The following is a 13,434-nucleotide window of genomic DNA, read 5'->3' as shown; positions in this document are numbered from 1 at the left end:
ATCTCTGATCCTGCCCCATCACTGCTTCATGCTCACTGCCCTGTTTCCCCAGGCTGGAGAGCTGGAGACCCTGAAGCAGTCATCTCGCCTGGTGCATTACTGTGCAACAGCCATGCTCTTTGACCCAGCTGCCTGGCTGCATGGGCCCCCAGAGACCTCTGGACTCCCTGAGGGGCAGGTGAGGCTGACTCCCAGACTTCTAGGAGACCTTTGCTTACCCCACAGTGACCCCCCTCTTCCATCCCCAGCAGGATGGTTGACAGTGGGGAGAATCTTCCTTGATCTTTACTCTCACAGCGGCGCCATCGCCCTGAGTCAGGGTCTGGGAGCCGAGAGGCCCCCACAAGCTGTGAATCCTTGGATGTGTCGCCCCCGGGAGCCCGTGAGGAGCCTTGGCTGAAGGAGCTGAGCTTGGCTTTCCTGCAGCAATATGTGCAGTATCTGCAGAGCATAGGTTTTGTGCTGGTACCACTGCGGCCCCCCTCACCTGCCCGCAGGTGAGCCCGTCCCTGCTTTCCCTTCTCTCTTCTCCTCCTGCACTGCAAGTGAGGCCCCACAGGCCCTTCCTCCTTTTACAAGGTCCTATGTTGACAAGTCGGGCTGGGCCCGTGCATGTTCATCCCACCAGGCTCGCACACGTGTGAGGGTTTTGGATACTTTCACACAGCCCTCGGACGTGTCCTGCAGAACTTGTATGCTTTGTGGAACTCATGATGACACTTGTACACAGAACTGTGTCCATTCTCACAAAGCTCATGCCCACACATATCTTGTACACTTACACGCTTGCATACATCTCCCCATGTGAATTTTTTTTGGAGATGGAATCTCGCTCCGTCGCCTAGGCTGGAGTACAGTGGCGTGATCTCGGCTCACTGCAACCTCCACCTCCTGGGTTTGAGCAATTCTTGTGCCTCAGTTTGCCAAGTAGCTGGGATTACAGGTGCACACCACCCTGCCTGGCTAATTTTTTGTATTTTAGTAGAGATGGGGTATCACCATGTTGCCTAAGCTGGTCTTGAACTCCTCAACTCAGGCAGTCTACCCACCTCAGCCTCCCAAAGTGCTAGGATTATAGTTGTGAGCCATTACGTCCGGCCTGCACATGTAAATCTTGTACATACTCCTAAGCCTCTGGATCTAGGCCTTAATGATTCCTGTCCTGATCATCCCACTGACCTCTCCTGAGATTTGATGTGGTTCTTGGCCCAGGGAAGTCCTTTTCTCACCAAGGACCTCTATGCTAGGCCTACTTGCATCACTGTCCTCGGCCTGTTCTTGGTCATGTTCACCCACTGGCCAGTACTGACAGGTCTGAGTCTTGGGAAGTAAGCAGCCCCTCTGTCACCACCTCCATTTCCCCTGAGCGCAGGGACAACTCTGCAGCCACCTTTTCATCCACGATTAAATCTCAGATTCCCATGGTTGTGGCCCGTGCTCTATGTTCCTCTCCAGATTCTGTGTTCCCTGCCCTTTCCCAGTAGCTGTATGCGAAAAATGAGCTGTTCACCTTACACACAGCTACTTTTGTGTCTCCAGATTTGTGAGTTTATCAAGGCATGTTCTCCCTCCTCTGTTTTCAGTTAGAACCTTTTCAAGCCAGTAGTCCAGAAAGCCAGTTCTAACTCTCCCATGTTTCTGTGCCCAGCTCTCCACTCCCCAGGTTTCCCTCTCTTCCAGGCATTAGGAAGAGAAGGCGTGCCTGCCTCTCCTGTGATCCCATCTCAGGCCAGGCTGGCCCCTCCTACCCTGGAGAGGAGCTTCACAGCTTGCTGCCTTGACAGTTCCCAGCTCTAGGGGTTTGTCTAAAGGACTTTAATTTGCACACTTGCCATCAGTTATGCTCTTCCCCCCAAATCTGAATTCCTTTTTAAAACAAGACACTGAGTTAAAAAAAAAAAAAAAGTTTCTGCAGCAAAATTTAAAGCCAGGCCTTCCCTTCCCACCAATCTTTAACAATCACTAAGTCTTGTCCCAGTTTCCTTGAGGTTTAAATGGGACACTTTTTCCGCCAGAGGTTTTGACCCCCAGCAAGAATTCTGGCAGTTTATAGCCCCTTGGTGTGAGTAGGTCCCCCTGACCCCTTCTGTTCTGTCCCTTCTTCCCAGTCCTTCCCCTGCTTCCCTTCTCCCCTATCCTCTGCACTAAACTGTGATGAGCAATATGCCTCTTAAAGCCTGGAACTGCCATCCCACAATCAAAAGACAGCAGCTTTTCCCTCAGAGGAAGGTACCTAACCAGGCATCAAGCATCTCCTTGAATTTTCCTAATCAAATCGTAGACATGCATCACCCTCCCCCTTCTCTCTCCTGCCCAGCACACACCCTCTCAGTAGCAGAGAGGCGTAGACTCCACCTCCCCACGGAGCACTGTTTTTGCCTCCCTTGAAGCAGCAGCTGCTGTGGAGAAAGCCCAGCCCTGCAGTCTAGACCGGGACTCCAGGCCCAGCCTTGCCACTCACAGTGGCACCTTTGTGGGCCTGTTTCCTCCCCTGCAAAATGATTCCATGTAAAACGGATTCTGGGTCTGATCACCGTGACTGCATGCCACTTGCCTGCCTCATCCTCTTATCCCTCCTCCTCTTCTACAGCACCAGCCGGCCACGGGCCATGGCTATCCTTGGAACAGAGGGTCGAGGCTCCTTCTCCTGCCCTAAAACCAAGACTGATGGGAGCCCCAAGGTAACTTGTCATATAATGGTAAAGTTACTGTTGCCGAATTACTTTCCCATGGCCTGAGGTCATTGACCCTGAGTGATGTACCGAGGTCACTGATCCCAGACTGACACCATTAAAGTCAGGATCTAAGGGACTTCCACCCTACTGATTCGAGGCTGGTGAGCCCCCAATCCTTGCCCCGTTTTTCCTTTCTTCAGAGTACTAGCTCTCCAGTAACCACCTACCACCTGCAGCGGGCACTGCCTGGGGGCATCATCCTCATGGAACTGGCATTCCAGGTAAGCAGGAAGAGCACTGAGTGGAGAGAGCCAGACCCACCTGTCTCTTGCCTTCCTGATCTCATCTTCACCTTCCCTCCAGGGCTGTTACTTCTGTGTCAAACAGTTTGCCCTGGAATGTTCCCGAATCCCAATGGGGCAGGCTGTCAACTCACAGGTATGTGGATGAGGTGTAGGCACAGTCAGTGCACCCCAGTGTCCTGTGGGCAGCATGGCTCCATGTCTCATTTGCTGGGCAGTAGAGTAATGCAGTGGGCAGGCTGGCTTAGTGACTGATGCAGTGCTGTGGCCTGGCTAGGTCAGTGCTCATTCTGGTGAGCTGCACTCACTACCAGGCTGACCCTGTCGGTCATCCAAAGTGTGTTCAGCTGTAGCCCTGAGGCAGCACAGTGCCTGGTCTGGCCTGTAGTCATCTAGGGTCTGTGGCAGACCCTAGTGGAATCTGGGATACAGCAGAATGGCCCAGTGTCTCAAAATGGCCCTAGTTTCATGGAAGTAGTTACAATACAGTATGAAAAAGGGAGGCCTTCCCACAGAAACCATTCTGGCAGAGGGCATTCCACTGGGCCACAGCAGCAGGGGAAAAATTGCACTTCTTTCCACAGAAGGAAGGAAACATGTATTGGGCAGCCAGTGCAGCCACACCCTAACCCTGTCTCCTGCTGCTGCCTCCCCAGCTGTCCATGCTGTTCACAGAGGAGTGTGACAAGGTGCGGGACCTGATGCACGTGCACTCGTTCAGCTATGACTTCCATCTGCGCCTCGTGCACCAGCACGTGCTAGGTGCCCACCTGGTGCTGCGGCACGGCTACCACCTCACCACCTTCCTGCGACACTTCCTGGCCCACCACCCCGATGGACCCCACTTCGGCCGCAATCACATTTACCAAGGTCAGTGCCCAAGGGCAAGCCAGTGAACCCAAAAAAGAACAGGCCACAGGTGCCTCCAGGTCAGGGCTGGTGGGACTACCTCCCTGGACAAGTGGTCCCATGTTGTTAATTACCTCATGTCACACATATCATGTCCCCATGTTTCTGTCCTGTGTCTTTCTTACCAGAGTTTGGACCCCATGTCACATGTTCCCTGCCCTCTGAGTTACTTTTGTCCCATCTCAGTGTTCCACAGGAATGCAGGAGCTCCTAAGGAAAGCAGACCCACTCTGCCTGCCAGTCAGAGCTTTAAAGACTCCCATCCCTGTGCCCCACCAGATCAGTGTGTCTGTCCTAGGCTTAGTGTCTGCTGTCTCCTGTTACTTACCCCTCAGGGACATTGGAGCTCCCCACACCACTCATCGCTGCCCACCAGCTGTACAACTACGTGGCTGACCATGCCAGCTCTTACCACATGAAGCCATTGCGAATGGCCCGGCCAGGGGGCCCAGAACACAATGAGTATGCCCTGGTGTCGGCATGGCACAGGTAAGGCTGGGAGGGGCATCCAGCATGCATGCTGCAGGAGCTGGGGCTGGGACATACTTGCAGTAGGGAGACCCGTGTTTTCTTGGGCAGGGTGAGGTTTGTTTCATTAGAACCCCAGAGTTGACATCTCCCCAACCTGTCCTGCACAGCTCTGGCTCCTACCTGGATTCTGAGGGACTTCGCCACCAGGATGACTTTGATGTGTCTCTGCTTGTCTGTCACTGTGCTGCACCCTTTGAGGAGCAAGGAGAGGCTGAGCGGCACGTTCTGCGGTCAGCAGATCCCCTACCTTGAACACGCCCATTTCCCAGCCTGCCCCACCCTGCCCTGTGTGTCTCTTGCTATGACCGCCACTCTCCTGCCCTGTTCCCCACTCCAGGCTACAGTTCTTCGTGGTGCTCACCAGCCAGCGAGAGCTCTTCCCCAGGCTCACTGCTGACATGCGCCGCTTCCGGAAGCCACCCAGACTGCCCCTTGAGCCAGAGGCTCCTGGGAGTTCAGCTGGCAGCCCTGGGGAGGCCTCAGGGCTTGTTCTAGCGCCAGGACCGGCTCCTCTGTTCCCACCACTGGCTGCAGAGGTGGGCATGGCACGGGCACGACTGGCTCAGCTGGTACGGCTGGCTGGAGGGCACTGCCGTCGGGACACCCTTTGGAAGCGCCTCTTCTTGCTGGAGCCACCAGGGCCTGATAGACTGCGGCTAGGGGGGCGCCTGGCCCTGGCAGAGCTGGAGGAGCTCCTAGAAGCAGTCCATACCAAATCCATTGGGGACATCGACCCCCAGCTGGTAAGGGACTGTGGGCTCCCGAAAGAGCTGGGGTAGATGCCAGGAATTCCACTGGCAGCCAGGGCAGAGAGCACAGGAATCTGAGGTGACTGGCACAGAAGACTCAGGCCTGTGGCTCCTCCCCCAGGACTGCTTCCTATCCATGACAGTCTCCTGGTACCAGAGCCTGATCAAAGTTCTCCTAAGCCGCTTCCCCCAGAGTTGTCGCCATTTCCAAAGCCCAGACTTGGGAACTCAGTACCTGGTAAGTCCCCTTGAGCTTCCTCTGAAAAGGACAACATAGCAGAAATCCTCACCAGACAGATGCGCCCCTCAGCCTGACCAAGCAAGCTCTGCTCTGGAGGGAGGCCTAGACAGAATGGGACTCCACAGATACATGTAAAACCCGTCCAGTACCGGGCGTCGAGCTACAGTATGTGATTCTCTGAGCAGCTCTGCCCTCAAAGACTCACCAAGAACACAAGCTTTGGCTTGAGATCCTGAGGGCCAGGCTCTGGAATTGACAACCCAAGGAGCTCTCAGAACTTTGTCAGTAGGCTGAAGCCCCAGAAAGGACCCCTTGGGCTTTGAAGCCTTGTTACTCAAAGTGTGGTCCACAGACCAGTAGCCGCAGCACCTGGGAGCTTGCTGAAACGCAGGCTCTCCGGCCACATCTGAGACTGCTGACTCGGGATCTGCGGGTTGTCAGTCTCCCCAGGTGATTTGTGTGCACACTGAAGTTTGAAAGCGCTGCTGTAAAGGACAGGTAGAGAGAGCTGTGGTGGTGGAGCATGGGGCATTAAGGAGCCCACAGAGATGGGCCCGGCCAGAGCTGAGGTTCAAGAGAAGAGGCGTTACGAGAGAAGATTTCAAGTGAGAAAGTAGGAGGTGGAGCCAGGTGAGGGGTCCTGCAGCACAGTGCTTGTGCAGAGGATTCATTTCAGGGTGCAGGAAGGGTCTCCCAGAGAAGCCGAGGTCACTTAGGATGAGGCTGCAGTAGTGTCAGCGGTTGTGAATAGAGGGGGGTGCCCCTGTGGGTGGTGGGAAGGCTGGAGCAGGAGTGGGTTTTGGGGAAGGGTGACAAGTCCAACCTGGGGGAAGTTGAGTCGGGGGTCCATAAGGCCCTTCACTGTCTGCAAGGTTTGTGGGTACCAGGGATTCAAGCTCAGGAGAGTCGTAGGCAGCAGCTCTGTGAACAGGTGGTAACCGAAGCCTTGGGAGAGCAAATCATCCCAGGATGGATCACTAAGCAGAGTGTTAGGGAGCAGACAGACATAAGGGGACAGGACAATCCCAGGGGTGGTCAGAGAGGAGTCCCAGGACAGGAGGCAAGGAGGTTGTGCCAGGGGTACAGCACTCTCCATTGATTGGCTTCAGCGTACCAGGCTGTGTGTGGGGCCTCCAGGATCTACTGTTACCCCTCATTCTGACGCAGCTCAGATGGGCTGACCGGCAAGCCAGCGAGGATGAGGACTGAGGCTCAATTTGGAGACATGGTTCTATGTGACCTTGGGGTACAGGCAGGGTGAGGTGTGGAGATGGAAGTAGGCCTCTCCTCATCCTCCCTTCACCTCAGGATGCCCTGTGGAAGGGTCTGTGTCACCTCGCAGGAGAGAGACCTCAGTCCCCTTCTCATCTTTTCACTGCAGGTTGTGCTGAATCAGAAGTTCACTGACTGCTTTGTGCTGGTGTTTCTGGACTCCCACTTAGGAAAGACGGTGAGAACAAGTCGGGGGATTTGTGTCAGCCTTGTGGAAGGCCGTGCCCCAAATGTACGGAGCCTGCTGGGTTGGGGTGCCCACCCTTTCTGAGCCCTGCCTCCTGTCCCCACCCATGCCCTCCTCTCACCAGCACACCCCCACCATGTTCCCCACAGTCTCTGACAGTGGTTTTTCGAGAGCCCTTCCCAGTACAGCCTCAGGACAGCGAGAGCCCCCCTGCCCAACTGGTCTCCACCTACCACCACCTGGAGTCTGTCATCAACACAGCCTGTTTCACCCTCTGGACCCGCCTCCTCTGAGAGAGTGGACTGGACCACTGCATGTCACTGTTCCTCGAATCGTGGGTCTACAAGATTGCCCGCCAGAGGCAGGACTGACTAGCCCTTCTGGGCCCCAGGGCACGTCAGACACTGAGTGACACCAAAGGCTTTGTAACTATGTCTTGGGGGTCTGCTGCCCCAGCCTGGCAGCAGGAACTGCCCTCCTCAAACACCCACAGCCAGTGACCCATCCAGGACTTCAGAGGGTCAGGTCAACCCAAGGACCCCTTGGGCCCTTCTGGGGTACTCCTTTCTGCCCACCTGGTAGTCTCGGGAGTTCACACGGGGTGGCAAAAACTTACCCCCTAGAGCTCCTTTACCTGATCCTGCCCTCCAGCCTTTGACTATGATCAGCCACCTGTGTCCCTTGAGCCCTCGGGTCTTCACCTCCCACTTGGACATCACTGCTGGACATTCCCATTGAGATGACAACTGGGTTCCAATCCCAGCTTTGCCTTTGAAGCACCTGTGGCCACTGTCAAGTCCCTTTGCTCTCAGACCCTGGGTTTCTCATCCTTTAATGAGAAGGTGGGCTCAGAAGCTCTCCCATCTCCACAGCAACCCTGGCGCTGGCTTCTCAATGGGAGGGAAGCAACAGAGAAACTGAAGTGTTAGACACTATGTGTCCCCCCACCCCATAACAGAGACATAAGACAATGTTCGGCGGGTCATCTTTAATGCAGAGGAGGAGATGGGATCTCACTCGCTGTCTGGAGGCATGTGGGTGGTGTGCAGGCCCTCACTGGCCACCTCGGGGTGGCCCCGCCTATCCCAGTATGAACGTAGCCAACTCAAGCCCTCTACTGTGTCTCCTGTAGGGAGAGGGAGGCCTGAGCATCTCAGCCCACAAGGAGAAAACAGCCCCTGTCCAGTCCCTCCAGAGCTCCCTTCCCCAGGGCCACCCCTCACCTCGAGGCTGATACTCGCAGCCCACAAAGCCTTTGTAGCCTTCATCTTCCAGCAGTTGAAACAGATAGGGGAAATTCAGCTCTCCGGGGCTGCTGGGCTCCCCTCGGCCTGGGACCTGTGCCACCTGCACATGCCCTGGGGACAGATGTGGACAAATGTGGGGTCTAGGCTCCTGCCAGGGCCTGAAGAACAGATGTGGGGATTGAAAGGGTGGGAGGGCACAGGAAGCTCCTCTCACCAACAATGGGCAGGAACTCCCGGATGTTTCCTGTCAGGTTCCCATCCATGATCTGCCAGTGGAATATGTCCTGGGGAAGAGGATACTACAGTCCAAGACCCCGCAGGCCCCACCCTCCTTCCAGTCTTCAAAGTACCCCCTTTCTTCCACTTACCATTTGTAATTGGAGGTTGGGTCTTCCCACCTTCTGTAAGATGGCTGCCGCTGTAAGAGAAGCCAGGGAGGGGGCCGTGAGCCTCGAGGAGAGCACAGGAATCAAAAGGGACAGAAAGAGACAGGGCTGGGGTCATACCCTGCTGGGGCGTGTCCAGGAAGTACTGGGGGTCAGTGATGCGGGTATTGATGGGCTCCAGCAGTCCCACGAGGTCCTCCTAGCAGCATGTCGGGTGCTGTGAATAGAGCTCCTTCCCAAGTTCGTCTCCCATCAGTCACTGGTCAAGGCCCTCACCTGTCCCTCTGACCTAGGCTGGCAGCCTCACGTGCTGTCCCCACTGTGCACCCCCTCCTCCGCACACCCACAAAGACATGTAAGTACATGTGTGTTTCCACCTTTCTCACCTCAGCCAAAACCCCAGCTGCATGCCTCAGGTTCTCCAGAAAAACCATCTCCATCTCAGCTTTGACTGCTATTCGATCAGCTCCCTGGGGTACTCGGCCAGCCATCAGGTGGATCCTGTGAGGAAGATGGACTGGAGGCCTTGCCTCCCTTGGCTCTCTGCACCTCTTCCAGGATTCCCTGACTCTGCTGGCCCTTGCCTGTCTCCCAGGTCTCCAGTCCATGGCACCTGAGCCACGATGCCCAGGCATCCCAGCACTTTTCAGAGACACTTCAGTAACGGCCGAGGGGAAGCCCTTTCCCAGACACCTCAGCGTCCACCCACCGCCCCCTGCCTCCAGTACTTTCCACCTTTCCTTCCCTCGGTCCTTCTCCTCAACCTATAACCTGCTAAAGTCTCACCTTTAAAAATTATCCTGACTCTTGCTTGCCCTTCTCAGGTATTCCGTGCTGCTGTCTCTACTTCCTCTCCTTGCATCTACTACTTAGACTCTTCCCATCTTTTTTCTGCCCCCACCATTGACCAGTAGTGATCCCCTCTTGCTAGTTCCTTCTGAGCCTGTTTGGCCTCTGCAGGATTTGACATTTGATCAGCCCCATTTGAGCTGTCCACCTCCTCCCATCATCCCCTGATTTTATCAGCCACAGCCAGCTCTGAACAGACATTCCAGGCCTCCCCACCCCAACAGGCTACATATATGTACAGCCTTAGGAACACTGCTGAACATACCAGGCTGCCTCTTGCCACAGCACCCTTGCCGGGAATACTTTACCTTCTGCCCATCAAGCAATGCCCACTCCTTGAAGACAGTCCAAGCATCACTACCTGTAAGCAGCTTTCTCTGATCCAGACAGGGTTAGGTGCCTACCCCTGCTCCCACAGCTTCCTGGAATAGGGCTGTCCTCAAATGGATCACTGCATATATTTACTCTCCTATCTTCCTAGGCAGACTGAGCTCCCAGCATGGGATCCCAGCATGGGGTGAGCATGAAAGAGTGGCAAACAGACTGGCACAGGACAGATAAAATACAAAAGGCAATTTACAAAGGACCAGGACCGCAGAGGCGGAGATAGGCCAGTGGGCTCAGACTTCTGGGCGTCTCAGACCTCAGGTCCTCGACTCCCTGAACCTGCGGCAGGGTCATGGGTCACAGAGGGGTGGGGCTTGGGGTGGAGGCGGGGTACCTGGGACAGCCCAGGGCCTTGGCGTATCGCACGGCCTGCTCCAGCCCCTCTCGGAAGGCCGCCTGTCTCCCGGGGACGGCCCCCAGCCCCATTTCCCCCTTCTCTTGGTCTCCTGCAGAGAGAACGGGCCTCAGCCCCCGACTCGGGCACTCCCCTGCCCGCGCCCCGTCCCCCACCAGCCTCCCGGCCCGCGGCGCACCTGGCGGCGTGTTGATCAGCACAAGCCGCAGCCCCGCTTCTCGCGCGGCGCGCGCCAGCGCCTCAGGCGGCTCCGCGTACGGCCAGGCCACCTCGACGGCCTCGAAGCCCGAGCTGCCCGCGGCCCGCAGCCGCGCAGGGAGGCCAGGGAGCTCGGGGAATAGCCAGGACAGATTGGCGGAGAAGCGCAGCGGCGCCATGCCTGGGGAGGCCGGGCCGGGCAGAGTCCGAGGGCGCCAAAGGCGGCGGGCGGGGCGGGGCGGGGCTCTCCTTGCTGGCCCTGCGAACAAACGTGCACTCTTCGGGGTTAGAAAAGCGAAGTGCTGTAAAAATCCGGGCCTTCGCGAAAAGCGCCTTCCGTGAGCGAGAGAGGGAGCGCGGGGAGAGGCGAAGGGGCGGGGCGAGGGCGGCCGGAAAAGGAGCGGGGCCCGCGCCGGGAGAAGGTGGAGAGGCCGGGCTCCCGGACCTGAAAGCCGGACGCGGGGCCAGAGAGAGCTGGCTGCCCGAGGGCCAGGTTGCAATGATGGGACGTGCACTTTAATACTGAGTCTTTCCTCTGTTTATAAAAATGCTATCTGTTCGTTAAGCAACATTTGAAAGCTGTATAACCAAATAAAGAAGCACTTTTATACCACGAGTTATCATACCACTAGCCTGTTAGCTTTCCCGTCCAAATTTTAAAATATGCAGTTTTTTTCTTTGGAAATTGTGATCATTCGGTATATGCGGTTTTATAACCCTTTTTCATGGAATATTATTTTGTGAGCATTTCCTCGTGTTTTCCAATAGCCTTCAAAATCTGTGCCTTCGCTGCTCATTGTTGCACACCTAAGCAGCAAGTCATTTATTGTACTTTGTGGTTGGATATTGTGTGTGTGCGCGCGCGCTGCAAGCGCACTTTCATGCACTTCTTAGTCCCTATCTCTGATTCTTTTTCAAGTCTTTTTCTAGAGATGTCCATCACAGTGTTGGCCCGTTCACACCGTTTGTCTTTTGCAAGGGAAACGGCACCATTGAGCAGCTATGGGTGAGCTGTCATCGCTTAGCCTTAGCCTCAGCTGATTGGACCAGGGAGGTCATCTGATCCCAGGACAGCCAATCCATAGACTGGTCAAAGACCTCTTACTTGCGTGGTTTGGAAAGATAACCAATCAAGAGTTCAAACAAAGAAATGCTGAGAGTCAACAGGTGGTGTTGCCAGAAGGTGACTGGGCTGTAGAAACGAAATAAGACAGAGTCCTATGGTAAAGAAAAGCTAGAGCGGAAAGGAGGGGAACCAAGTCCTGTGAATAGAGGTAGCACACTGAGAAACCCATGTCGTCCCAGGGGTGCCCAAACCCATAGCTGCCCCCAGGTCTGTGCACTTAAGGCTGGGATGCTTAGACTTTCCTGGGTTTCTTTGTCTGTATAGCATCTTAATGTTTCTTGAGATAATTTGAATGATTTTACTTTCATCTACAATAACCCACCTGATTGGGCAGGTTCTTAGGGGTAGAATTACATGGTCAAAAATAGGAACATATCTAAGTTATTGATGTCTTAAATTTCCTTTGAAAAATAGAAATCTATATCCCAACAGTTCATGAGTAAACGTCATCTTGATCTATCGTCTGTGCTAACTTTGACAGAAAAGCTGAAAGTACAACATTAGGAACACCCAGCTTCCACTGATTGTTCTGTCAACACTCAACTCCATCTCAAATGAGGCTAACTCAGACACCAGGGATCCAGCCTGATCCCGTGGTGAACCCAAATGCTTAGACGGTTCCATTTCTTCAGCTCTGCCTCCAAGAACAGACTGCTGCCAACTGACACTGATCACCTGATTTCTTGCTCATTTGCAACTGGTTTTATAAGGACCTTTGCCTTGTCTTGGAATGTGTTTCTTGGGTATCGTCCTGTCAAGATCTCACTAAGCTTAACATTGGAATCAATCCCAACTTTAGTGTGTGTGCAATCCAAAATCAACAATACAGAGTAACATCCAGAGGAAGTAATTCCTTTATTACCACCTCACTGTTGATCTCTGAGTATGCAAATTCCATTTATGATGTTGAAAGCACCACCATCTGCTGAGCTCTGCATCAGAAACAAAATGTGTCCAACTCCCAATGGTCCACCCCTTTTTTCCTTTGACATCCCTTAGGGCAGTAAAGATTATGTATAAACTAGACATACATGACTCACTTTCCCCTTAATTCCCTTACAACACCTTCACATAATATGCCCAAATAAATATATAAGGAGTGCAATGTCCATGAAAATTATTTGCTTTATTCACCTTTGGCTATATCTTATCCCACCTCGCAACACAGGCATGAGACTAAGTTATCACAAGTTTGGATTCTTTGCATTTGCCTTTTTTTCCGGCTTTATTGTACTTCACAGATATGTATTTAGCTTTTAACCAAATAATTTGCACAGGTGTGGTATTAAAGTAACAACAATTTATAAATAGTTGCATGGATAATGGCAAAAACTTTAGTACAGAGTTCAGAGTCTCATTTGATCACTGGATAACATTTGGCAATGCAGTAAAACATATTACGACTCATGTGAAATGCAAATCAAAACCTCAATGAAATTCTATTTTATGCCTTTCAGATTGGCAAAAAAAAAAAAAGACATTATCAAATATTGGATAGGATTTGGAACAACTGCTGATAGGAGTGTAAATCACTATAACCTCCTTGGAAAACAATTTGGCCTTGTCTCTTAAGGCTGATATGCCTTTGATCCAACAGTTCCTTTCCCAGGTGTATCCTCTGAAGAAAGTTTTGCACAAGTGGACCAGGCAAAAAGTAAAGTGATGTTCACAGCAGAACTACTTATGTAGCAAAAAGATGGAACTAACTCAAATGTCCATACATACATACATAGGTGAGTTGTGTAATAGTACAGTCATACCATGTTGTACAAGAGAAAGCTGGTGGCTCAAATGATAAAACTGAGTTTGTTCTTATTAACACAAGATTATGTATAAACTAGACATACATGACTCACTTACCCCTTAATTCCCTTACAACACTTTCACATAATATGCCCAAATAAATATATAAGGAGTGCAATGTCCATGAAAATTATTTGCTTTATTCACCTTCGGCTATGTCTTATCCCACCTTGCACACAGGACAATATCTGAAGAGCTTAGTGAAGTTTAACTGGAA

At 53.2% G+C, this 13,434-nt stretch overlaps 2 protein-coding genes across 5 annotated transcripts in view; one reads left to right on the top strand and one right to left on the bottom strand.

Moving 5' to 3' along the window:
- SZT2 (SZT2 subunit of KICSTOR complex) overlaps window positions 1-7,839 on the top strand; it is a 61,672-nt gene extending 53,833 nt beyond the window's left edge. For 3 of the 4 annotated variants that reach the window (XM_037998110.2, XM_037998113.2, XM_007979096.3), the window contains exons 61-72: window positions 53-178; window positions 298-497; window positions 2,591-2,681; window positions 2,876-2,956; window positions 3,039-3,113; window positions 3,634-3,847; window positions 4,222-4,375; window positions 4,525-4,647; window positions 4,755-5,160; window positions 5,288-5,404; window positions 6,789-6,857; window positions 7,016-7,839. In XM_037998110.2, coding sequence (XP_037854038.1) covers window positions 53-178; window positions 298-497; window positions 2,591-2,681; window positions 2,876-2,956; window positions 3,039-3,113; window positions 3,634-3,847; window positions 4,222-4,375; window positions 4,525-4,647; window positions 4,755-5,160; window positions 5,288-5,404; window positions 6,789-6,857; window positions 7,016-7,159 — 1,800 coding nt within the window. In that variant the 3' untranslated portion in view covers window positions 7,160-7,839. Of the gene's footprint in view, window positions 1-52; window positions 179-297; window positions 498-2,590; window positions 2,682-2,875; window positions 2,957-3,038; window positions 3,114-3,633; window positions 3,848-4,221; window positions 4,376-4,524; window positions 4,648-4,754; window positions 5,161-5,287; window positions 5,405-5,848; window positions 6,038-6,788; window positions 6,858-7,015 lie in introns of all 4 variants that reach the window. The other variant, XR_012089685.1, reaches the window with a different exon arrangement.
- Window positions 7,840-10,681, bottom strand: HYI (hydroxypyruvate isomerase (putative)). The gene is made up of 8 exons (XM_007979098.3): window positions 10,269-10,681; window positions 10,070-10,181; window positions 8,886-9,000; window positions 8,620-8,698; window positions 8,482-8,531; window positions 8,328-8,397; window positions 8,090-8,224; window positions 7,840-7,992 (listed from the first exon to the last, which is right to left on the bottom strand). Exons 1-8 carry the CDS (start codon window positions 10,465-10,467, stop codon window positions 7,880-7,882), a joined length of 873 nt encoding a protein of 290 aa, XP_007977289.1. The 5' UTR covers window positions 10,468-10,681; the 3' UTR covers window positions 7,840-7,879.
- Between the last annotated feature and the right edge of the window lie 2,753 nt (window positions 10,682-13,434).

This window comes from Chlorocebus sabaeus, chromosome 20, assembly GCF_047675955.1.
Source record: "Chlorocebus sabaeus isolate Y175 chromosome 20, mChlSab1.0.hap1, whole genome shotgun sequence".
NCBI classification, from domain to species: Eukaryota; Metazoa; Chordata; class Mammalia; order Primates; family Cercopithecidae; genus Chlorocebus; species Chlorocebus sabaeus.
The sequence above is the reverse complement of the archived record's forward strand: the minus strand, read 5'-3'. Positions and strand labels throughout refer to the sequence as shown.